This window comes from Hyperoodon ampullatus, assembly GCF_949752795.1.
Source record: "Hyperoodon ampullatus genome assembly, chromosome: 2".
NCBI lineage: Eukaryota > Metazoa > Chordata > Mammalia > Artiodactyla > Ziphiidae > Hyperoodon > Hyperoodon ampullatus.
The window spans coordinates 193,810,623-193,835,128 of NC_136915.1; the positions used below are offsets into that span (position 1 = coordinate 193,810,623).

General features: G+C 39.3%; 1 protein-coding gene across 1 annotated transcript in view; it reads right to left on the bottom strand.

Annotated features, from left to right (window-relative positions):
- Nucleotides 1–24,506, bottom strand: part of DENND1B (DENN domain containing 1B) — a gene marked incomplete at its 5' end in the record, with an annotated part of 258,945 nt that overhangs the window by 112,482 nt on the left and 121,957 nt on the right. The window contains 4 exons of the mRNA XM_079697193.1: nt 2,810–2,910; nt 20,059–20,169; nt 22,676–22,729; nt 23,930–23,989. Coding sequence (XP_079553319.1) covers nt 2,810–2,910; nt 20,059–20,169; nt 22,676–22,729; nt 23,930–23,989 — 326 coding nt within the window. The remainder of the gene's footprint in view (nt 1–2,809; nt 2,911–20,058; nt 20,170–22,675; nt 22,730–23,929; nt 23,990–24,506) is intronic.

Genomic DNA, 24,506 nt, shown 5'->3' on the forward strand with positions numbered 1-24,506 from the left:
GTGTTATACAGATCTCTAAAACTTAATCATCTTGAATAACTGAAACTTTATACCTGTTAAATAGAAACTCCCCATTTTCCCCTTATACTGGTAGATTAAGGGGAAAACAAAGATGGCGTCACTTCTTCCCAGTAGCCTTCCCTACCCTAGCAGACAGGTGGGCACTTCCTCCTAGGTGTTCCGCTCAGCATTCTTTTATATGCCTCAGACCTAAACCCTATAGCATCACAGTATTCCTCTGTGCTCATCACGTGCGTGTGTGTACATGTGCACAAACGTGAGAATTTCTTCCTATCTGGGGATCCAAGAGGGCAGAAGCTACGTCTTATTCATTATATTACATACTCGCGGCCTGACAAACACATGTTTACTAAATGTCTGGTGTACAAATGGATGAATGAATAAGCCGACAAATTAGCAAGCCTTCGTCAGCCGACCAAGATGCGCTATTCATCCACGGTCACAAGATGGCATCGTGGCCCTCCAAGTCTACGCCACACCAGAGACACATTTCCAGGAGCCAGGACTGCCTCAGGATTGGGAAAGTCCAATCACCTTGAAGAGTTGGCAAAAATACACATCTACCCCTATCACATCTTCCTGGTGCTATTTTTGGAGTGGAATATAAAATTTTCTTTACTCAAAAACCATGAGATTGAAGGGACAATCTCTAATATTTTTCTCCCTTTTGCATATAGGATCATTTGCAAAGATGTGAAGGGAAGAAAACCACTTTCCCTAGGGAACAGTTTAGTCCATGGAGTTTTCTGACAATGAGAGAGAGCTGGAGTCACAGACAGCTATTTTCGGGAAAGCCCACTTCCTATGTTAGAAGCTGAGCCTATCACTGTGACCTTAAGGTTCAGGACCTCTCAGGTAACTCCTTGTTTGACTATCACTACTCTACTCTCTGGGCCAGGGAAGTGCCTGGCATGGCAGCTGTTAGAACTTGTCCTAAAGGGGCTACTTCAGAGGTTAGAAACTAGTAAAACTGAAGTATGAAACAAGCTTCCTTCATCCCAGTGGAAGCAGCGGAAAAAGGACTTGATGGCAGGGTTAGAAAGTATCAGGAAGACATATCTGGAAAGAGGTAGCAATAGTTTCTAAATAACAATATTTTAGAAAGTCCTAAGTGTGTAATCATTACAGAGAACTGAACTGAAAGGGATGTTACTTCCTAAGATTTCAGAACATTTTTTATAGAAAAATTTAAATGGCACTAATATTACATATGATAAAATATAATTCTAAACCTCACAATTAGAAGTGTTGGTTCTTGAACCACTACTTTAATATAGATTTTAAAAAATCATACATCAATATATTTTCAAATACTTTTGCCAACATTATTTAAAATAAGTTTTAATTACTGAATACTATGTGGAAAGATTTACTAACATGTCGACATGAAAGAATTGAGGTTCCTGCTTTCAAGGATGCTAATCTGTTCTAGGTATACTGGTCAGAGAAGAACACTCTAAAGTGAATACCAAGAAAGCGATCTCTAGATCCAGCTTTACTCTCAGGTTCGTGTGTGTGGTGCTTCACGGTGTAATTAAACCACACACCTACAGGCTCCTGCCCCACTGTTTCTCCCTCCCAGCACCCAAAGGGCAGAATGGCAGTGGGAGGTCACTGGAAACCTGCTGCCCAGCATTATCAATACTATTACCCTGCTGTGGAAACACACAGTTCACTGGTATAATCAATATGTGGCCAAAGATATGTACTCTCATTAAAAATCATTTGTCCTGAAGAGGGCTAGTCTTGAAAACTTCAATGTTATGAACTTAGATCATTTTAACCCTTAAACACCTTAAGTGATCTGCTTTTCATGAAACCAGAAAGTAAAATGAATAACTACTTTGATTCTAAAAGAGCTGTTTTGTAATAACATTAGTTGTGATATAAACGAACACATTACGGTCAATATCAGTTCCTTCTTTCCGTGTGTGTGTGTGTGTGTGTGTGTGTGTGCGTGTGTGTGTGTGTGTGTGTACGTGCATGCGCACATGCATGGTTTAGAGTAAAACTGTCACCTGGTTTCTTAAGAACTAAGCTACGCCTGTAGAAGATGATTACCCTACAGCCCCGAGGAAGATCCAAGGCCGCTGTTTGGGAGTCTAATTCTTCCCTAACCTCCAGGAGAAGGGGACAGTTGAAGTCAGACTGGATGAGATCGCTGGCAGTTGTCTGTGATGCCAAGAAACTTTCCAGAATTGCCCCCGACACTTGTCAACATTGCTTTTCATAGTGGCTCAAGGCTGAGGCTTCGATCACCAGGAACTCAGGGAACCCCTGCATTAGAGGCAACCCCTCTGCTGGTATCTGGTACTGGGTGTGCTACTGAGGGAAGAGGCGCGCAGGAAAGTGTGTCCTGAGGTGCAGGTAACGAGCGTGTGCTCCGACAGAGGCAACCTGGTGTCTGAAAGACTCTGCAGACAAACGCTGGCATCTGGGAGGTGGAGCTCTCAGTGACACTACAACTTCTGTAAAACGCTCCTAGCCACCGCGAAGACCGGATCGGCTTCTGTTTATGCATTTAGTTATCTAGATGATTATAGAGGAAGCTCACAAAATCTAAAGCACTTTATGTTTGCCAAGTATACGTTTTTGCTACCTTTGGAGAGAACTACTCTTCCCTTCATAAAACCACCTTTTAATACTTGTTACTCATCTCCACGTCACGTTTCAGAGACCTCATTCATATATATACACACATGTCCTCCAAGCTTACTTAATCTACATGTGAATCGCTCTGTCTAACCCTAAAACCTGGGCTGCCAGGAGTCCGGCAGAGCCAGCTTACCAGCAGTAGTCCAGCAGATGAGGAGGGAGCACTGGGATGTAGATGTGCTGCCAGTACATCGGGTAGAGCAGGGCGACCGATCCATGGAGACAGGCGGTTAACTAGAATTTGTGAAAGGAAAACAGCAGTAAGTAGCCGCTGACCCTCCAGAGAGACATACTCAAGTTATCAAAGATTGATGATACTCATAAAACAATTTACTTAACGACCTGAATCACATTATCTTGACCAATTCTGCCTGCAAAAAGCCTCATGTTTCAGAAGGCCCTCTGAAAAATACATAAGCAGCAAAGTAGCTTCTTGGGTATCTTACGTAGATGGTTATAACTTCCCAAAAATATAGTGTTTGGGGTCAAAATTTAGAACATATAAAAGGAAAACTGAAAAATTAGGCGAGCATCTTAGAAGGAACCGTAGGAAATTACAGTGTGTGCCGCCCATGTTGCACTCAGTCAGATTAATACACCACGATGCAATATGGGAAGGAGGAGAGGCTGAAAGCTCCTGGGGGATATCATTAGGGCAAATTGCCAAAGAATGAAACATGAGCCAGTCAGGAGAGTCTGGAAGCTGCAGTATCACCAGGGGACTCAACGTTCGACAGTTGGAGCTTCAGCAACGTGTGAACCGCGGGTGACGGTATCAGGAGACTCTGCTCACTGACACGGAGAATGTCACTATTGACCAGCGAGCTGCCCAAGCTTGACAGCTGTACCACAGGAAGCCAAGGATATCATAATTTCATATTTAAACTGTTCATTTCAGATTAACATCGTGTTTCCTAGCTTTATATCACAACAGCTGCAAATACACTGATGCTATTTTAAAGGTAATTGCCATTTTAATTGTTTTGTTTTGGCAAGCGGTTAATTAAATATTTTTTAATGCTTAACAAAGGGATATCGTTTTTTTTTCCCTCCCTCCTACTGACCCTCATCAGAATTCTTTCTCTGACATCGTTTACATTTTAAATTATATTTCTGTACGTGTTGAGTCATTTCTTTAATGTCTGAAGCAATAATTAAATCAGCATTCTTCATTTTAAAGTTTTGCTATAGTCTGCATTTTCAAGACATTTACTGAATAAGTCATTTTATTTAACTTGAAAATCAGAATTTAAAAACAAAACCATCTGAAAATGCACCACAAAATTTCTATAAACCATTATTTCTATTTTATTATACAAAGAAATTAAAATTTATACATAGTAATCAAATTAATTCAAAAGGATAAATGTAAACAAAGTAATTCAATCTTAACAACAACATTTGTCTATATTTAAGTGCAAAATAGTTCCACTAAATTTTTTAAAACTCGGTTAAAATAATCTAATCTGAACCAAAAACATAAACATTTTGATTAAAAGTATTTTCATCTTCGTCATATGTATTATATTTTTTTCCAGTTAAGATTTTTAATTAATTTTATATGGCAAAAAATTTATTTGTTCCATTTACAATGCTATCATTAAAGGGTTTTATTACTTTGCACTTAGAAGTTTTAACAGTTTATCTACACTATTCCTTCAATAAATATTATTTTTAAAATTCCTTAATTAGAGCATATAGTATACCACTAGGAGGCATTCAGATACTTCTATGTAACAATTACGGACCAGATTTATTTCTCTTACATATTTGAACTAGAGGGAAATGAAAATGGGGTTGATCTCAGTTGTGTCAATTCTTAGAGAGCTTGCATGTGCTCCCTGGTTGTAAATGAGGTAACTTTAAATGTTCCAGTGTAACTTGATGGGCTAAAAGCACTTATGTAGCTGTGAAAGGCAGTTAATTTACTCAATTTCTCCATCTGCAGATAGATGGCTTTTAAAAGAGCTCATTTAAAACCATTTTAAAAAGGAAAGTATTCTTTTTTATTGTTGAGAAAATAATTAACAGTGTAACAAGAGGGAAAAAATGCATTCTCAAAATGAGGAATTATAATAATAGTAACTTATTTTACTAGGCACACCCAGAGTCCAAAGCACTCTATTAAATGCTATAGCTGTTCCCCTATGCCCTTAATGGTTATCCTTAAGTGAAGTTATGAATTTCTCACTAATAAGGCACAATATCATCTGATGAATTTGACTGGTTTCTTAGAGGATGATTTCTGCAACCAGAAGCAAAGTCACAAACTTTCTGCAAAGGCCAGCATTCAGAGGAGGGTCATGCCAGCTAATCAAGATCTACCAGGAAAGAAGGAAGCTCTACAGGATTTGTTAGCTTCTTAGATGCAGGGGATCAGTGACAGGGAGAGGTAAAAATACTACCCATCCCACATCCCCGCCCCGCCCCAAACCTCAGTTTCTGGCCTAAGCGACCAGGACGAATTATTTAAAGAAATATAACAAAAGTGTCAGGTTCAGGTGGGACTGTAAGGAATGTGCTCTCACAAATATTGATTCTGTTAACTATGAGACATCCACGTGGAGATTTCCAAAGAGGGCAGAAACCTTCCAAAGAAGATCTCCCTTGCACACCCAGCATCATGTAATAACTATGTGATTTAAAAAATAGAGAAGATGGGCTTTCCTGGTGGCACAGTGGTTCAGAGTCCGCCTGCCGATGCAGGGGACACGGGTTCGTGCCCCAGTCCAGGAGGATCCCACATGCCGCGGAGCGGCTGGGCCCGTGAGCCATGGCCGCTGAGCCTGGGCGTCCGGAGCCTGTGCTCCGCGACGGGAGAGGCCCGTGTAACGCAAAAAAAAAAAAAAAAAAAAAAAAGAAAGAAAATAGAGAAGATGCTATTACAGCATATACTTTGTAGAGGAGATAGTAAAGTTGTTGTAAGTAAAAAAATACAATTAAGAAAAAATAAATTTACTAGGAAATTAAAAACGTTATATGCAAGTTGTATAAGGTAAGAACAAGGAAGTACATCGTGGACAAAAGTTAGGGACTGGCCACCAAGAGGCTGTGCCACTCTGGCACACCTGCAAATATAACCAGATCCCAGTTTCCTAATCTTTAAAATAAGAAATATATGCTAGATAATCTCTAAACCCCGTCTCTGAGAGATCTAACATTCTCTACTCTTAGATCAGATCAATTCTAACATTTTGTATTTTTAGTAATAGTTAAGAATTGTTTTTTCCATACGGGTGGTTAACAGAACATTTTAACTAGACTATAATTCAGATCCACCTTTGAAATCTATCTAAACATAATCTCTAAAAGCTTTAAAGCACATTAGGTAACTGTGAAATTGGAGACATTATAATAATTTACTTGCTTAATTCAGAGTTTTTGAGTACCTGCCATGTGCCATCATAAATCTGTACTAAGCAACAGGGGCACAGAACAGAACAAGTTACATTATCAGTGGGGAAAGCAAACAATAAACAAGTGAAACAATCATATTATGTCAGAGGTAAATTCTATGAAGAAACCTGAAGCAGGGTAAGAGCAGAAGGGCTATTCTAGACAGGAGCATAGGGACAAACTCCGAGGTGGCCACATGTGCACTGAGACCTGGCTGAAATATGGGAGCCATGTGTGGTGCACCTGGGGAGAAGGGCATTCAGGAGCCCTGAGGTGGGAGCAGGCTTGGCACCTTCTTGAGTAGCAGGGGGTCGGCTGATTAGATTAAACGCGAGAACAGCAGGAGTTGAGGTCAGAGAGGAAGCAAGGTCGGAACTGAAGAGCCTCCTGGGACACAGCAAAGACACCAGATTTCATTCTGGATAAGATGTGTCCGCACCTCTGAACACAGTGCTGTCACAACAAATCATTTACCTAGAACATTTCCAGAACTTTCCAAATTAAGGAAAATAAACAACATACTTTAGAAGTTTGCTTTGCAGAATAAAGTTCTATAAAGAAATGAGATCAAATGGAGTACAGTCTATAAAAATACTGAATCGCTATGCTGCACACCTGAAACTAGGATAATATTATAAACCAACTACATGTCAATTAAAAAAAAAAGAAATGAGATCAATTTATAAGCCCAGTAAGAAGGAAAATCTTCTTACTTTTAGGTTATTTATGAAATAGTGAATCTTTAAGCTTAAAGGGAAATGCTAATCGCATTTCTTTGGATCAGAATTACCCAAAATTCTATGATAGGTTCATGATAGGGCTAGAACCCCTCAGCGCTCTTCTGACACTCTGTCAGCTGTTTCTCTAACACCACATAAGTTGTTCTTCATGAAAGCAAGGGAGGGGAGAGAAGAAGATTCAGTGTTTGGGTTAGAACGTGTTCCTGACATAACATCCTTGAAACTGAAAGACTTATACATTGCTATCATTGAATAAAAATGAAGTGTACTCAATAAAGCAAAAAATGTACCAAATAAAGGTTAAAGAAAAAAACATCTTCGTTAAATGGCATAGGAATATTTAAATGCACATAGAATTTCACAAAGCACACTCAATATATTGAACTGATTCAGACCCAAAGTGTTGACTAACAAAAAATAAAATCACTGGGATATTTATTTCCCATACAGTACAACTGTAAAATAAGTACATAGGAAAACCATGTGAAAGAGACAAGAACTGGGGCCTGTGAAATCAGAGGGAGAAACCTGACAACAAAGGTTGGCAACAGTGAGCTTAGTGGTGGAACAAAGGCACCTGGAGCTTCCCGTTCTGGCCACAGGTCTAAGGCGGATGCTCTGACAACAGTAACGAGAGCAAACATTTATATGATGCTAGCTCTGTGCCAGGCACTATTCTCAGCACTTGACATACTCAGATTTAATGCTACAACAACCTTATGAAACAGACAGTATTATCACTACCCCCATTTTACAGATCAGGACACTGTGGCAAAGTCACACCAATTGCCTGAGATCACACAACTAGCAAGTGACAAATCCAGGTGACCAATGCCAGCAGGCTCCAGAGTACAATAACCATTATATTAACCTGCCTTTTGATATACAAAGATTCAAAATTCCCATTCATTATAAGGCTTTGAATAATATATACTGGCTGAAAATATTTTATCCTAATTATATAGTGGAGAATGAATCTCTGACTGAACAGGCAGACAAGAACAGTTGACCTTTAAATGAAAAATTCAGGGTCTAGGATAGAGATGCAATTTACAAAACTTTCCCAGGCATCACAGTCTGTGCCTTCAGCAGGAAACCAGGAGAGCAGATTCTCCGAAAAATGTTACAAAGATAAGATACTTGATAAAAATTCTATGAGTTATCATCTCGATCTGCATCTGCAAGTATATTTAGTTGGAAGCCAAACCAAAGTTCTTTCCCTTTGTGATATGAAATCTCACTTATACCTTGTTCTTAAACTATATATTTACTGAGGAGATCAGCCTACTAATACAACTAAGCAATGTTTTAAGCAGTTCAGTAGACATCTATTTTGAGAAGAAAAAAACCACATTATCAGATTTCCAAGGAGACGACAGGAAAACGATCTATCGAGTGTGATGACCACAACGGAAAACAGCACGATTCTAATTCACACGCTTTACAAGTAAAGATCTCATCCTGACGCACCGCCACGCCTGTTGTTCTAGTCTCTGTGTATCTCTTAGCCAGATTCTGCCTCATTTTAATGCAGGAGTCCCACTGCCTTCAACTAAAGTTCTATATGAATTACTGAGGGGCAGATTTATGTCCCCTAAGAATGTATTTATGCACAAAATCCAAGAAATATTGATTAGAGACTTCATTTGATTTTTAACTGAATCAATGTTTACTTCAGAAATGTAAGCACTATAAATACCTAAAGGTACACAGAATAAACTGCTGCAGACATGAACGTGATAAATTTCCTTGTGGAATGAAAAAATTTCAGTGGAAAGCATAAAAAAACTATCTGTTTAAACACATTTAATTTACATTCACGTTTAAAAGCTGAGGACAAAAAAGGTAGCAGCACAGTATTTGAAAACTACAAAGCTATCCCCACTATAAGATATTCTTACTTGAGCAAAATTCTGACACTCAAGTTAAGTGATAGTTGTAAAGAAATGTTTAGAAAAATAGCAATTTTATATCATGAAAAAAGACAGCATTTGGCTGTGCATTTTTTTCAATACTTTTTTATACTAAAATATCATCTTACATTTCATTCTCTTTCTCCATCCCTTTAGGATGGTAAATTCTGCTTCATTACTAAACTTCATCCTGACCTCTCTGCATCATATCCAAGGCCCTTGGAAAGCTCTGCTCATCTCACGGTTGGTCACTGGTTAATTAGCTCTTCCAAGCCAAACAATTCTAATATTTTCTTGCTTGCTTGCTTATTTCTTCCATGTACTCATTCTTTTTTTTTTTTTTTGCGGTACGCGGGCCTCTCACTGTTGTGGCCTCTCCCGTTGCAGAGAACAGGCTCCGGACACGCACGCTCAGTGGCCATGGCTTACGGGCCCAGCCGCTCCGTGGCATGTGGGATCTTCCCGGACCAGGTCACGAACCCATGTCCCCTGCATCAGCAGGCGGACTCTCAAACACTGCACCACCAGGGAAGCCCCATGTACTCATTCTTTCATTCATTTGACACATGGGGAAACCGAGGCAAATTTAAACCAACTGCCCAAGATCACACAACTAGATGTGGGACACCAAACATGTGTCAGGCATTGCTGCTGGTGCTGGGCACAGAATAATGAGCTGAGGAGACAAAGCCTCTGCCCTCAAGGAGCTTTCACTCTAGTGAGCCTCAACACGTACCATGCCTGTCATACCGACCCCACCTCAATTCTGAATTTCTGTAGCTGTCACACTGCACATAAATGTCAACGTCTTCAAACACTCCCCCCACACACATGACTTTCCCCATCACTAAACTGACTGCTCTCTAGTTCACATCTTCAAGCCAATTCTGTAGCAGTTTAGCTTTTCCTGGAGAAGGCCCATCTACCTTTCCACAACTTTCAGGAGTCTGACACTATAACACAGCTCATATGTATCTATCTCCTCTCCACACAAACTTCTAGACCCTGGATTCTAGAGGACTATAAGTTAGGCTGTTCATGTGAATTATATAAAAACCATGTATTTTAAAATAAGGCATTTATTTAAGAAATAAACAATACCGTTAAAGAATCACTAAATTTAACAATTAGGAAGAACCTTAGAAATCATTCTTGTTCAATTCTTTCATTTTTTATATAATAAACTTCAGGATAAAAGGAAAAAGTGGCTTATATGAAGTCATCCAATTTTTTAGTTGAGTAGTCAGGAACTGAAAAACAAATCTCTAATTTTAGAAGGTATTATTGATATAATCACACTACTACCATATTTGGGGACATATTCCAAATAACCAATAAATAAAATCTAATTGACTGAACCTACTTTTTTAACTAGTAGGCATCTCTGAAAATCATAACTTAAAATATCTCTCACCAGGAACAAAACTAATGGCAAACCACCAGCAACTGAAAGACAGACAACCACAAGCAGCCCTAAAGGACTTCTGAATCCTTACAAGTGAAGTGACTATTTGTAAATTACAGATATTTAAATGAGAATGAGTAATTGTACATATATATTATATGCTGTATCACTAAAACTGTATATGATATTCCCATATATACTTAATGTACACATATGTATATTTAGCAGGCATATCAAACACTTGTAAATATATACATCTATACATAAACACACACACACACTTTACAGAGTTACAATTTAGTAGTAGCAAATGACATCAGGCTCTGGCCCCATTATATATCAGACACTAAGGAAATAGATGATGAATATTTGTCCTTTGCATGTCATTGTAAACTTCTCCCTCTTATTTACCTATTTTCAAGCAGACTCTACATCCAACAGACATTTCCTTATTAGCCACGTTTCTAAAACCCAACTCCGTCTACCTTTCATGGTCACTGTTAGTTCAGGAGCTGGTCATCTCTTTTTCTACTCACTGCGACTGCCTTTTAACGCGACACCTGTCAGTCAGAGTTTCCCTACTCTATTTTTTCTAATGCCACCAGCTTCTCTTCCCCAAAACAAAACTGGTCACAGCATGTCCCTCATTTGCCTCCCCACAATCTGTTGGATAAAATCCAAACTGCTTCATTTAGCAAAAATGGTTCTTCACAATCTGGCCACTGCTATCTCTCCAACTAGATCTTATAGCACGGCTTCTCTCTGTCACTGTCTTTGCGCACACATACACACACACAAGTCTAGACAAAACACAAATTCCTTCCAAGAACCAGGCGTAATATTGAGGTCAATTCGTTAATCTACCACCTTCCCTCCTATATTTCCCACATCACAGTTCTCGTCACACTGACTGGCCTTGAGTGACACTATATAATTTATTATTTATTACGATTCTAGAGAATCATAAGTTAATAACTTTGGAACTCCCACTACCTGGCAAATAATAATATTTATCGATACCAAATGAATACCCTTACACTCTGTGTTTGGAAAACTCTACCAATGTCAAATATCTCCTTCAACATAAAGATCTATGTTTTTCTTCTCAGGTGGTTAGCGAGCTTTTACTCTTTCCAGTACACTATTTTATCATAGTAAATCACAACAAAATATGAGATTCATGGAAGCTGTGCCTTCCACTTATGGCCCTCAGATCCAGGTTCACTCTCTGCTCCCCATCTGTGATAATGGATCTGTGCACTTGAAGTATTTACCAGACAGAGGACACAGCGAGCTCTGCCCGAAGAGGACACAGGAGACACGCTGCAGGACGGGACTGCGGCTTCCTGGTTCCGTGTGCTCCGGGGCAGCCTCCTGCAGGGCCTGGGCGTCTCCGGGGCCTGGCTCTCATAGGACACAGGTCAGTGGTACCCAGCAGTAATACCTGGCACCCTCTTCAGGTGGTTCTGTAGCAGAACGTGTCTAGGGAGACGTCTCCCATGGCCATCAGGTAAACTACCTGGTGGCAGGTTACTTACACTGAACCTCTTCCATCAAGAAGGAGGCTTGATTAGGTTCGCCCTCGCTGGAATAAATATTCTGGGTAAGGACTCGTCTTCTCTGCCATAATCCTTCTGCCAGCACCACCACCATCAGACTCACAGAGAGACATACCTGTCAGCACGGCACTCCGTAAAGCACTGAATCTCGTCAAGGTATTCATGTAACAGCAAAGTAGAGCAAGAGGCTCATGTCCATGAACTCAACTACTCTGGCCTACACTTATAACCTAGAAGCTGCTGGCCTAATCACAAGGTGGAATGGCTCACGGAAGACTCAGTTATGACGCCCGTTGGGAAAGAGCACCCTTAAAGGGTGGGGCTCTGTTTAACATGATGCAGGACACGCTTTGAATCAGAAACCGTTTTGCAGTGCTGTTTCTCCCAAAGCCAGAATCCATGGGACCGGGAGCCAAGGGGTAGGAGTGGGGTTGGCCCTCTCATCATCACTCTTAACAGCCCACTTGCAGAAATTCCAATTCCTGCCCCAGCCATGCAGGGCGCTTTTGGTTTGGGGATCTGACCTCCCAACAGTGGAATGCTTCCACTTGAACCAGAAGATGTGACTGCCACCTGGCCTTCTGGGTTCCTTAATGCCACTGAATCAACAGGCTAAAAATTGGGGTTAATCTACTGGCTGGAATGATTGATCTCAATAACCAGAAGTAAGTCGGGTTGTTTTTACACAACAGAGGCAGGGAGGACTATGTCTGGAACCATGGAATTCTCTGGGATGCATCTTGGTACTTCCATGCCTGGTAGTAAATGTTAATGGCAAACTACGGCAATCAAAAAAAAAAAAAAAACCAGAACTATTGAGGATCCAGACCTTTTGGAAATGAAAGTTTGTATCATTAAACCAAGTAAAAAAAATCCAACCAGCTGAGGCTCCGGCTGAGGTGAGGGGACTATGGAACAGGTAATGCAAGAAGGAAGTCAGAAATATCAATTATGGTCTCATGAGCAGTTACATAAACAAGGGCTGTAGTAGCTTTTTTAACTTTCCTTTCATATGTTTATTTTTATCTGCTAACCACTTTTTCTTCTATGTCTCATCTTTATCTTACATATATGTTGTTAGTAGTTAACAGAAAATGAAATGTGATTGTAATTGAAGAGATGGACACAGTGACTCTTGGTACTGTGCTGCTTCCCATTTGGGGCAAAGGGTGAAAATGTCTGTACTTGGAAAAGGACAGCTACATCTTATTAGGTAGACACAGAGCTTTGTTTCGCTGTTGTTCAGGAAGCGCAAATGATTTAGAGGGTGTCATGGAGGATGAGCATCCAAAGGGGTGGACCGTACCAGGTACCCATTTATTGCCTCTCACCCTCAAGTCTACCCCTCTGTCAGATCTGAGAAAATAAACCTGTACCCTTTAGGTATCTTTTCCTTTAGCAGCCGGCACGACGCTAAGCTCCGTCTGGAGAGGACAATGGAGCGACATTTCGGGAAGACAGGGTTTGACGTCCTGGCCCCAGTGTACTCACCAGGCGGTCCCCCTTGGAGCTCGCCAAGCACGGGTGGGTGGCTGCCAGGCTGCCATGTGACAGCAGCTCAGCCCTGCAGGCTGCAGGGGCCGGGAGCCCCCGGCTCGCCTCGGCAGCTCTGGGTGCCTGTGACCCCCGCAGTGCGCAGCACAGAGGCTTCTCCTGCACCTGGTGGGTGAGAGCGCCACTGTCAGCAGCACCCAGCGGCCGGAAGCCTCCCTTGGTGCCACCCTCCCCTCAGCTGGCTTCCGGGGGGGCGGGGGGCCTCCGGCGAGACAGCCCAGAGGAGCGGCCTCTCCCACTGACTCCAGAGCAGTGTGCTCTCTGGGCACAGATCTCCAGCTCCCCTCAGATTCGTAGCTGCTTTATACCTACTGTGCCAGGTTCTTCACGGCTCCTGGCACTTCCCGCAGCCCCTCCCTGTTACCCCGATCCCACATGACAGTCTTAAATTCTTTATATTCAACTTGCATCGTTCAGATGACTGTAGTTTCTCTCTCCTGACTGGACCCAGACTGATACAGAGGCCGTGACCTCGTTACCTTGCCTGTGTATGTAGAACACTGTCTGGCATGAGTTAGGTGAGCCATAGATGAGGAGTGATTCAATGAATGAACAAAGAAACCACCTGCCATGGGAAGAAAGGAGTATGTTTTCTCCTTAGGACTACGTGAAGGCCAAAAGATAGCAAACCAAGTTCCTGTACAGATTGGACAAGAGTCAATATAGCAAGACCAATTCATGAAGCTGAAAGAGTTTAAGATGTATTGATAACTTTTCCCCCAAGGAATTACAATTTTGGCATAGACATTTTTAAAAATTAAAAATTTCTAGTAGAAAACAGCTGAACACAAATCTTTTTTTTTAAGACAAAGGCCTATATGGAAATTATCCTCTAATTTATAAACTTCAGAATTTACAAAGAAACCTTTACTATTGTCATAATTATTATTATTTAAAGAGACTAGTGTCAAAAAAGGCAATCAAAGAGACACATTTTTACTTGTTAAAGAGACATGTTTCTACCCTGGCATTTGCAGCATCAGATGAACACTTCATATTTCATACCATAATTAGTGAAAATTTTATTATATTTTAAAAACTTTTCTGATATCCACAGTTCAAAAGATTAAGTCTACTGCACCCACATACACACACACATATCGACCATGGTTCTAACCTTTACTGTGTTCGTTTCTATGAAGAACAGCTCTTATCATCTCAAGAGTTACAAGATGCAAACACCTGCAGTTTTTCCCATCTTAGAAGTTTCCTCCACACAAATCGTCCCACAAAGTGTCACATGACCAACCTCAATAGTCCCATTTCCACGCTCCGGCCACATCCACTTAGCAGTGAATGAAAATGCAATGTTCTGAAGAGCAGTATCCAAGTCAAATAACACAACGGTAAGCAGAGTCATTGTCTGCAGTTGCGGCTGACATAACTGGTTGTTATGGGCTTTGGGAAGAATTAAAAATCCAGAAATTGTTCCTAGATTCTCTCTCCATGAGAGGTCTTGATAATAATTTTTAACTGCACCGCGCTGCTGCAACTTTAAAATCATGAGGGGGGAAAAATACACTTCAATAATCTGAAGCAGGGAGTAGATCTGGGTAATCTTTGTTCTCGCACCAACTGTTGAACGCTCTTAATCTCCAGAAAGGTTCTCTGTGCTGCCGGTTTCAGATTAAATGCTGGTAGGTGGCAGTACTAAGAGATAGGTCAAGGATACGTAAAATCCAGATGGAGAGGTTAACATCCTGCGGACTCCCCTCCAATCTAACTCAACCTAGAACATCTACATGTTAATAGCTGATTTTCCGCGGATCACAAGATTTCTTTTTGCATAGGCCCTTGATGGTATTAATGAGAGAAGGGGAGGAAAGCATATGCTTAAATGCCTGGGGGCAACTATAACAAAGGAAGAGACGACAGTGTATCAGCACAATTCCTGCACTCACAGCACACTGCTTGCTCTGAGTAGCCCAGACAGGACACGGACTACACAATCACATCTCTGTAACTAATGTGCTTACAGACTCCAAGAGGGTGATATCTACCAACTAAATATTGGTCAAAATGGGAGCTAACACTCAGACATCTGCTCTAAAGAGAGCATCTCTTGTACCTGCTTCCATAGGCCACAAAGATACACTCTAGTTAACACATCACTGACAGGATGACGAGAGCTCCTGTCAGACGCTGGCCGGCTCAGTGTTGGAAACAAACCGCGCGGCCCCAGCTGACTAGCTAGAGAACGTCTGGGGGACAATTACAGACGACCTGACGAGGCTTCGTGCCTTACGGACTTGAGAGCCGATGACACGGCTGTAAACAGCAATCCTTCCCTACCTCTGGTCACAAAACAGCAAAACGTCAACTGATACACCCTTGTAATAGCATGATTTATTCCTTTGCTTTGAATACATGAGACTCTGGGCCGATGTCCTGCTAGTCTGCTATTCACTTGGGGCTTAAACCTCTAGGACCTGCCTACGGCATGTACAAAATCAACGTTCTTGTTCAGGATTACCAGGAACCCTTCTGTGTGTACCGGATAATGTACACATCAGTAGGATAAACACAAAACCGATGACATTCCAATTCATGCAACACAAAACACAGAAAAATATAATAGTGAGTCCTAACAAAATACAGTTTACTATAAGGAGGAAAAACCCACGAACATTTTTAAAATGTAACAATACTCTTGATACTTTTGCTAACATAGCTCAAAACTTTTTTATTTTAAAGTTGATCACTATAAAGATAATCACAAATTATAATTTTAACTACACACAATACCTGAGGAAGGAGCACTTAGGTAGCTCATTATCTGTCAGGGTATCACCAGTAAAACCCCCGGCTAGCTATAAAGTTGACAGATATGATTCTAATAAAATTAGGACCATATCGAAGTATAAATCCAAAGTTCCCAAAACTGTAACAAAATTATAAATGCGAGGAACTTATACATGCTCTTCCAATAATTAAAAATTTGGCCACAGATTAAAAAGTGAAAACCGGGTAAAACACAATTTCTTGCATTAATTTTAAGTACATTATAGTCTTTGTGGTATATAAAATCCTGTAAGGATGTAAAAAGCTTCACTGGCAGTAGTCTTAACCTCAATTCATTGATACGTTAACTATTCCTTCCTTGGTCGTTTCAGAGGTTCCACTAAACGCTTTCTAAAAAATATTTACTTCTAATTTATGTTATGGTGCTAGTCTTTGACCTTGAACATTACTGTGCATGGAATTTATAGCACGCATGTGTGTATATAAATGAATTTTTCAAGCTAGATTCAAGTGAAGCAGCTTCCCCTACAGAAGGAGGGTGAGGAGATCAGGAGAGCAAACGTGAATTATGTTTCTTTTATCAGTCCTACTGCCCCAGATAGTGAACCAAAACAAAGCTATTAACTGAGAGGTGACATCACCACCAAGTTTTCAGGAACTTTCATAAACAACTGCTATTACGTTGACCTCAAATATAAGAAACAACTCCCTGGGGGCTTCCCTGGTGGCGCAGTGGTTGAGAGTCCACCTGCCGATGCAGGGGACACGGGTTCGTGCAAAAAAAAAAGAAACAACTCCCTGACTAATACCAAGCCTTTATTAAAATCATTTATTTATTTATTTTTATTATTTATTTATTTATTTATTTTTTGCGGTACATGGGCCTCTCACTGCTGTGGCCTTTCCCGCTGCGGAGCACAGGCTCCGGACGCACAGGCTCAGCGGCCATGGTTCACAGGCCCAGCCGCTCCGCGGCATGTGGGATCTTCCTGGACCAGGGCACGAACCCGTGTCCCCTGCATCGGCAGGCAGACTCCCAACCACTGCGCCACCAGGGAAGCCCAAAATCATTTATTTTTTAGTTCAAACAAAGTAAAGGGTAGGCATGTTCATTTTTACTCTAAACTGCAGATCTAGATTATTATAAATGTATAGCTGATAATCATTTAATCTTATGCAGATAAAATTCTAAGCACTTCATATATACACATATATGTATGTGCATGTACACATATCCTTAATCTTTAAAGCAACCCTATGAGATTAAAACTAGTATTACTCCCATGTTCCCAGTTTAAATGTGAAGAAACTGAGTGGAAGACAGGTTACCTAGCCATTAAGAGGTTTTTACAAATTACAAAAAAAAGAAACACGAACATTTTACAATACTTACCAAAAAATGTTTTTACAAAATATTTACATATATTCAGATTTCTTTCCTTTTTTAATTGAAGTATAATTGACTTGAAATATTATATTATTTTCAGGTGTAAACACAGTGATTTGGGATTTTTATACATTACGAAACGATCAGCACTATTAGGTCTAGTTACCATCTGTCGCCAGAGTTATGGCAATATTATTCAGTATGTTCCCCCTGCTGTGTACATTACATTCCTGTGACTTATTTATTTTCTCACTGGAAGTTGGTGCCTCAGCCCCCTTCACCTGTTTTGCCCATCCTCCCACCCCACCTCCACGTCTGGCAACCACCTGTTTGTTCTCTGTATCTCTAAGTCTGTTTTGTTACATTTGTTTGCTTTGTTTTTTTAGATTCCATATATAAGTGAGGTCATATGGTATTTGTCTTTCTCAGTCTGACTTACTTCACTTAGCATCATGCCCTCAAGGTCCATCCATGTTATTACAAATGGCAAGATTTTATTCCTTTCTGTGGCTGAGTAATATTCCACTGTATATATGCACCACATCTTCTTTATTCATTTGTCTATGATGGGCACTTAAGCTGCTTCCATATCTTGGTTATTGTGAATAAGGCTGCAATGAACATAGGGGTGCAGATATCTTTCTGAATTGGTGTTTTTGTTTTCTTTGGATAAAAACCCAGGGGTGGAATTGCTGGACCACATGGTAGTTCTATTTTTAATATTTTGAGGAACCTCCATACTGCTTTCCATCAGATTTATTTCTAATGTTTCCCCTCACAGACCAGCTTACACGCTCATGCCCACACTTCCTTCGGACCTCTGCTCAAACACTGCCTCATGAGGGAAGGCTTCCCTGACCTCCCTACACAAAACTGAAACCTGCCCCTGACCGTTCACCCCACACTCACACCCACTTTCTCCCTTATCTCTTGGTACTCAGCACCATATGACATAACAGCTATGTCTTCATCTTCTCTGTCAGTTGGATATAAGCTCCAAGAGTGTTTGGACTTTGCTTTGCTTACTGCTGAATCCTCAGTGCCTAGAAAGTGGCAAGCACACAGTAGGTGCATAATACATATGATACATGAATTAATCTTGATAGGAACTTAGCTCCTAGGTCTCCAAGACAGCTTGTACAATCTTTTTAATCTTCAGGACAACATCCATATAGAAATATTCTTTATAATCTTGAAAAAACTGGCTTAAAAAAGTGATGAGGATAAGCTGGGTGGCGCAGCTAAGAAAGAAATAAATTAATAAATAAATGCAGGAAATGTCAGTGTAACCAAAAAAAATGTAGTTTAAAAAAAATGTGATGAGGAGGAAGAGAAGGGGAGGATAAATAGGAATGATTTTACCTCAGTGGTAAGTTAAGCACAGCAGAAAAGCAAATATATAAAAAGTACCAAATAATTCAGATTGAATTTCTTAACATCACTTTAAGAAAATGCAAATAATTACCTGCATCACTGCCTGGCGCTTATTCTCTGATTGAACTATGTCATTTCTCCACACTCACTCCTTCAAATGCATATAATGTGTTCTTCAATGTGTAAAATAATATATTTTCAATTCTTTTTGAAAAGTGGGCATATCATTATTGCATTTCAAAATCTCAAAACTGTATTTTTTCAACTCTAGAGTAATGCAAATAACCCAAAATTAGAATCAGGAGACCCAGTTTCACATTACCTGTCTCCAACTATCTTATTTGGCCTTGGGGTGGCCATTTAACCTTTCTCTGAAAATATCAACACCTTTCTCATTGTTACACCCTAAATAGATGCCCTAGAGAAATCCTGAAGCTCTTTCTGCTCTAAAATACTAGAACTTTACAGAATAAGGTTTTTATTTCTACTATCAGAGAACAAAACATAGATCTTATTTTTATCAGTTAGCCAAATTTCAAGGAAGCTAATTCATGAAATATTAAATAATGTTTTTAAGAAATATCTCATACATTACTCAAAACTATATTTACATTTATATTAAAATTTTTAGGTCAAAAATATTAAAATTTTAATGCTCAAAGTGAAAAAAATTAGAAAACCTAGCAAAATACTTCTGAATGTTTTTCTAGGACCCAAGAAAACTCTATTCTCCCCACCTTTACCACAGTAATGAAGACCTTCCAGAAAAACATTTCAGTGAGTAGCATAAAACCTGTGATTTAAAAAAAAACGCTATTTTGACTTTTAAGTTATTATCAGTCTGAAGAGCTCCTCCAAATCAGAACTATTATAGAATCCACTCCCAAACCACTACTTGGCAACAAAGATGAATCTACCTATTACCAGGTTAGGATAGCAGCTATTATCATGGCCCCTTGATTTCTTTCAAGTAGCTCCAATGGAAAAAGCCTCAAGTGAATAATAAAGATCTCATAATAGCTCTTAAGAATTCGTTAGATGGTAGAAGGCACTAAAATGAACTCCAGAGTTAAAAAGAAAAAAAAGAAAAAAAAAAACCCTCTCATCTTCTGATAAGAAAAAATAATTAACCTGACTTAATGCACCCGTGAAGGCCTTCCATAAATCAGACAGACCTTTGTACTCCAAGAGCTAGATTAAAACCATACATCAAAAGGGTATGTAGATATTGTCTCGTAAGCACACGCAGAGCATTTGTGCCTCTGCGTGGGCTGCAGGTCTTTGCGCGCGGAGGGGAGTGTGAGATACGCACGGTGCTGAGTTTGCCAGAGGTGATGATGATGCGCCTCTCGTGCAGCATGCTGGCGTAGAGCTGCAGCATGTTGTTCGCATCCACAGCCACAAAGTACTCCGTGAGGTTCCTCTGCACAAGCCAGAGACAACTGTGTAAGTTACAGGGAAAGTAACTGATACGTTCGCCACACAGTCTGAAGTACAAACAACGTTAGGAGAATAAGTGGTATTCATGAAAATAATTAAATTTAATTCTATTCTGCCGCCACACAGAGCACGTAGCCTTCTACTATTATTTGAAACATAGCCCTACTCTAGGAAAACATTCTCAGAGGGCGATCAGAGCATCACATCTTTCCCACCCTCCCTCCCCAGGCACCTGAAAAAGAAGCCTGTTTTCTGGGCCCCAACCTAGACCTGCTGAGTAGTAATCTTCAGAGTACAGCCCCAGGAATCCATCTTCTAAACACATACTGCCAGTGATTCTTACACACTGAACTCTGAGAACTGCTGCTCCAGAAAATACATTTGAGTCTCCCTCTGTCTGCCAATCAGTCAGCAGGCAATATCATTGCCTGATACTATAGACTGTGTATAAGGCAACCACAGGATGACATGGGTTTATAAAGCAGACCTTTGATTCTTTATTAAGGAAGACCTAGTTTATATCCCATGTCAGGCCTGCTTTATACCACTATAACCAAATAAAAGTTGATGTTAATTTGATTCCTTGACTTAACACTTCAAATTGTTTTCCCCACACAGGAACAAAACTGGGGTAAGCTACGTTAACTTTCACTTTTAGATCCTCTCCTTCTTACTTATTTTTAATTTTCTGTACTCAAACTTAAGCCCATCAGAAAGCAACAAGTGATAAAGAGACTGAAAGAGATGACAATAGACTGAAACTGCAGTGCCAGGTGCACTAGGACCCAGAAGGCTAAAACTTCTAGTTGAGCAAGAAACTAAGAAATCCAATTGTTTTTTTCAATTTCTGTGAGGTACAAACTTTCCCAGAGCAAACCAGTAATCACAGCAGGGCACATAAACGGAAACAGTGAGTGATGCTGAATTTGGTGGAGAGATTCATTTCCTGTTTTCTCTAGCTGAAGCACACCTCCTCACCTTCCATTTCAACTCTTCATAATACAAAATTACTTTTATGTCATTCAACGTTAATATTTTTCCTATAATCTCAAAGATAATTTCTAGATGGGGAATTATTTCTCAATGCAGAATGCTGCCTTATGTATAGGTCCTTGCTCTTTTTTTTCCTCTTCCCCATTCAGGACTTTTTAAAAATAAAATATATTAATGGAGATGTAAAAATGTATATTCTCAGTGGCAGTTTTTCCTTAGAATGGTTCTTTAAAACTTTCAAAGTCACAGCGAAGTTTGTGAAGTTTGTTAAATCAAGCTATTAGCGGTTTATTAGTAAATTTAAGAAAGGTACGAAGAGGGGAGGCTAAAGCAAGAGACTGACTTGTATTAACAACCCTGATGTGAGGGGCAGGCGTGCATAAGTCAAGGCAGTCAGTCAGCCTCCAGGAAACCTAACAGACACTCCCAGCCCACGGTGGACTCGCACAAGACTTGAGGGCCTGTGATGTGACCTGCTGATTTGATGGTCTATCCCAGGCCCACGTGAAGAGCGGCTGAATGCCGTCTCTCACAGGAGTTAACTGGACTCATCTGTACCAAAAACACCACTGACAGTCTCGGTTCGAAATTAGGAAATTTACAATTGTCTTCTTGGACTTTGTTTGTTCACTTATAACCCACGTGCTTTTGGAAACCAAACACTCAGTAGGTTCAAAAACATTTTTGGAAGAACAGTAGAGTTCTGAGGAAAATAATACATATTCCTTAAGTTGATGTTTCCTTCACTTTGATTGAATTATTTCTGCTAATTCATTTTATCTTTCCAAAACAAAGCTGAAAAAAAATATGAAAGGAAATACTTCCTTTTCACACAGCATCCAAAAGTGTACTTGTCAATTCCATTTATCCATGTAAGTTTTTCTACAGAATTTTAATTTGTAATAACTACTAAAACACTGAAAATATTTCTAGTAAGGCTACAATCAGGACTCTAAATAAATGTAAAATGTAGCAATTTTATAAATTCTTGTAGTATCCTTCAAGCCTTACAAAACATGTATTACTTATATTAAAAATCAGGAAATCAAGTAGAGACATCTAAAATTTGAAAAGAGAGATATATATACAAGGAATCTAAATACTATGGTCATTTCACTAAAGTAATTATTTGCGTGAAAGTATTTCCCATTGAACGTGTTCATTCCCCGCCAACAGGAGTCATCTCCTGAGACCTCTCTTCTGCCTGATCCAGGGAGCTCAGGACCTAAGTGAACACAGACTATCCTACTGAACTATCTCAAATGGTAGAAATCGTTTTTCTCATATAATTTGTCTTATCTACAACCAGATATTAAGAAGGAGGTAAAGTAGCAGATATATGAAGAAGAAAAAGAGATAACAACATTATTCTTTATTTTTTCATTTTTTCTCACAGAGAGTTACAATGTTTTCTATTTCTCTACAAAGAAATCCTTAAACAGTGAGACCAAAATAAATTTCATAATATCAGTAGAATAAAAACATAGAAAACTTACACTCTCCGGTATTGTTGGGAGTCCAGTTACATCAGGGGCAATGAAGTAGGAATGCTAATCAACAGAAATAAATCACATAAGAAAAGGAGAATTAAAATTTGGTAGCATTACATATAATTTGAGATTAAAAATTTTAAAACGTATCAACTAGATAAATACCAAGGACTGATACTCAGAGTTTGTTGAATTTGAGAGATTCTTAAATGAGATAGCAGGTTTATATGAGATTTAACAATAACTTTCTCATACAAAAAGTTTAAGTATTGGTTAAAAATATTTCATTTTAAAATTGAAGTGGGAATCCTAGAAAAAGTTTATTAAGATGAAAAAAGCATATTACTGAAAAATAGATAGATAGATAATTTTAACACATTTGGTTTAGGGAGCCTGGAAAAATAAGGCTTGTTTACCCAAGAATATATAAAAATCTATTGAGATTTTTGAGTTCCTACAGTTAAGTCCCCATAAATTTCTCTGGTACATATCAGCCACTATATTATATAGAAAGCAGAAATAAAAAATACTTTTTTAATATTTAAAACTTCTTAAAAGGTAATTAACCCAAAATATGACTTTTATACACCCACTAAACAAATGTTAATTAGCTTCTATAATATTTAAAGCAATACAACAGTTCACAGACATATTTACACAAAAAGCATACTGTGCACACCTTCACGTTTCACAGAATGTTCCCAAATTTTACCACCCAGAATCAGAGTACAAGTCAATCACCAAAATTAATTTATTTTCTGTTCATATTAATCTCCAAAATCATTTTACTATCTCACATAAGGACCTATTTAATATTGTCTTATAATTAAAGATTTGGGGGCAAAAAACCATTCTAGCCAATACTGAGCACCTCTGAAATAGTCAGAGCAAGGCTAGTTGGCACAGTCATAGGGCATGACTTGCAGGGTGGAAAAACAAGGTCCTGAGACCCTGGACCAAACATGTGACAGACTGTTAGACGGCAGAAGTGAGCCCGCTTTGACACCGCCACCACTGACGTGGATTTGGTCTCTACTAGCTACTTGTATTTGGATGGATTTTTAATAGCACTGTATTTCATAAAGCTATGCTTTAAAGATAGTATAAACAGAAAATATAATCCGAATGATTAATTTTCTTAAAAGAAGCAAATTTACCACTTCCCAAAGGACTAGAGTGAATCTTAAAGACACAGTGAAAGAAGTAATTAACTTCCCAACTTAACAGTGATTTTCAGAAGCCAATGTCCTTTGAACTCACCCGTGCTAGGGAGGGCTGATCTTTCAGAACTTGCTCACTGGCAATAAATATCTCTTGGTTCTTACAATACATAAGAGACAAAATGAGTACTTTACTTTCATGGGAGAAACTTACACAACAATTTGCTGTGTATTTGAGACAAACCCATGTAGCCACATTATCCGCGGAAAACATTTGAATAGCATTAATTACAAATGTTTTAAATGCTGATTTGCTAGCTTTATGCTAGAAAAATCTTGAAGTACTTTAATTCTCGACTGAGAGCACAGAATTCTGTGGATATTTAACGGTTTTGAAATGTACTTTCAAAATAAGCATTTACATTAGATATTAACATTTCATAAAATCTCTGTGATATTCTAGTGGTTATAATGTCAAGTCTTGAAAAACTCATGTGACGGAATATTCATGAAATACGAAATTTTAAGAAAATCACAGCAGTTTCTCAAGACTTGTCATATTTTTATAATGGAAATTCTGCAAACAAACAAAAATTTCTTTTCCACTTGTGGAGGAACAAAAATGCCTATGACCATCAATTTTAACCTGACATCACAAAACTAAAACTGTACTAGTA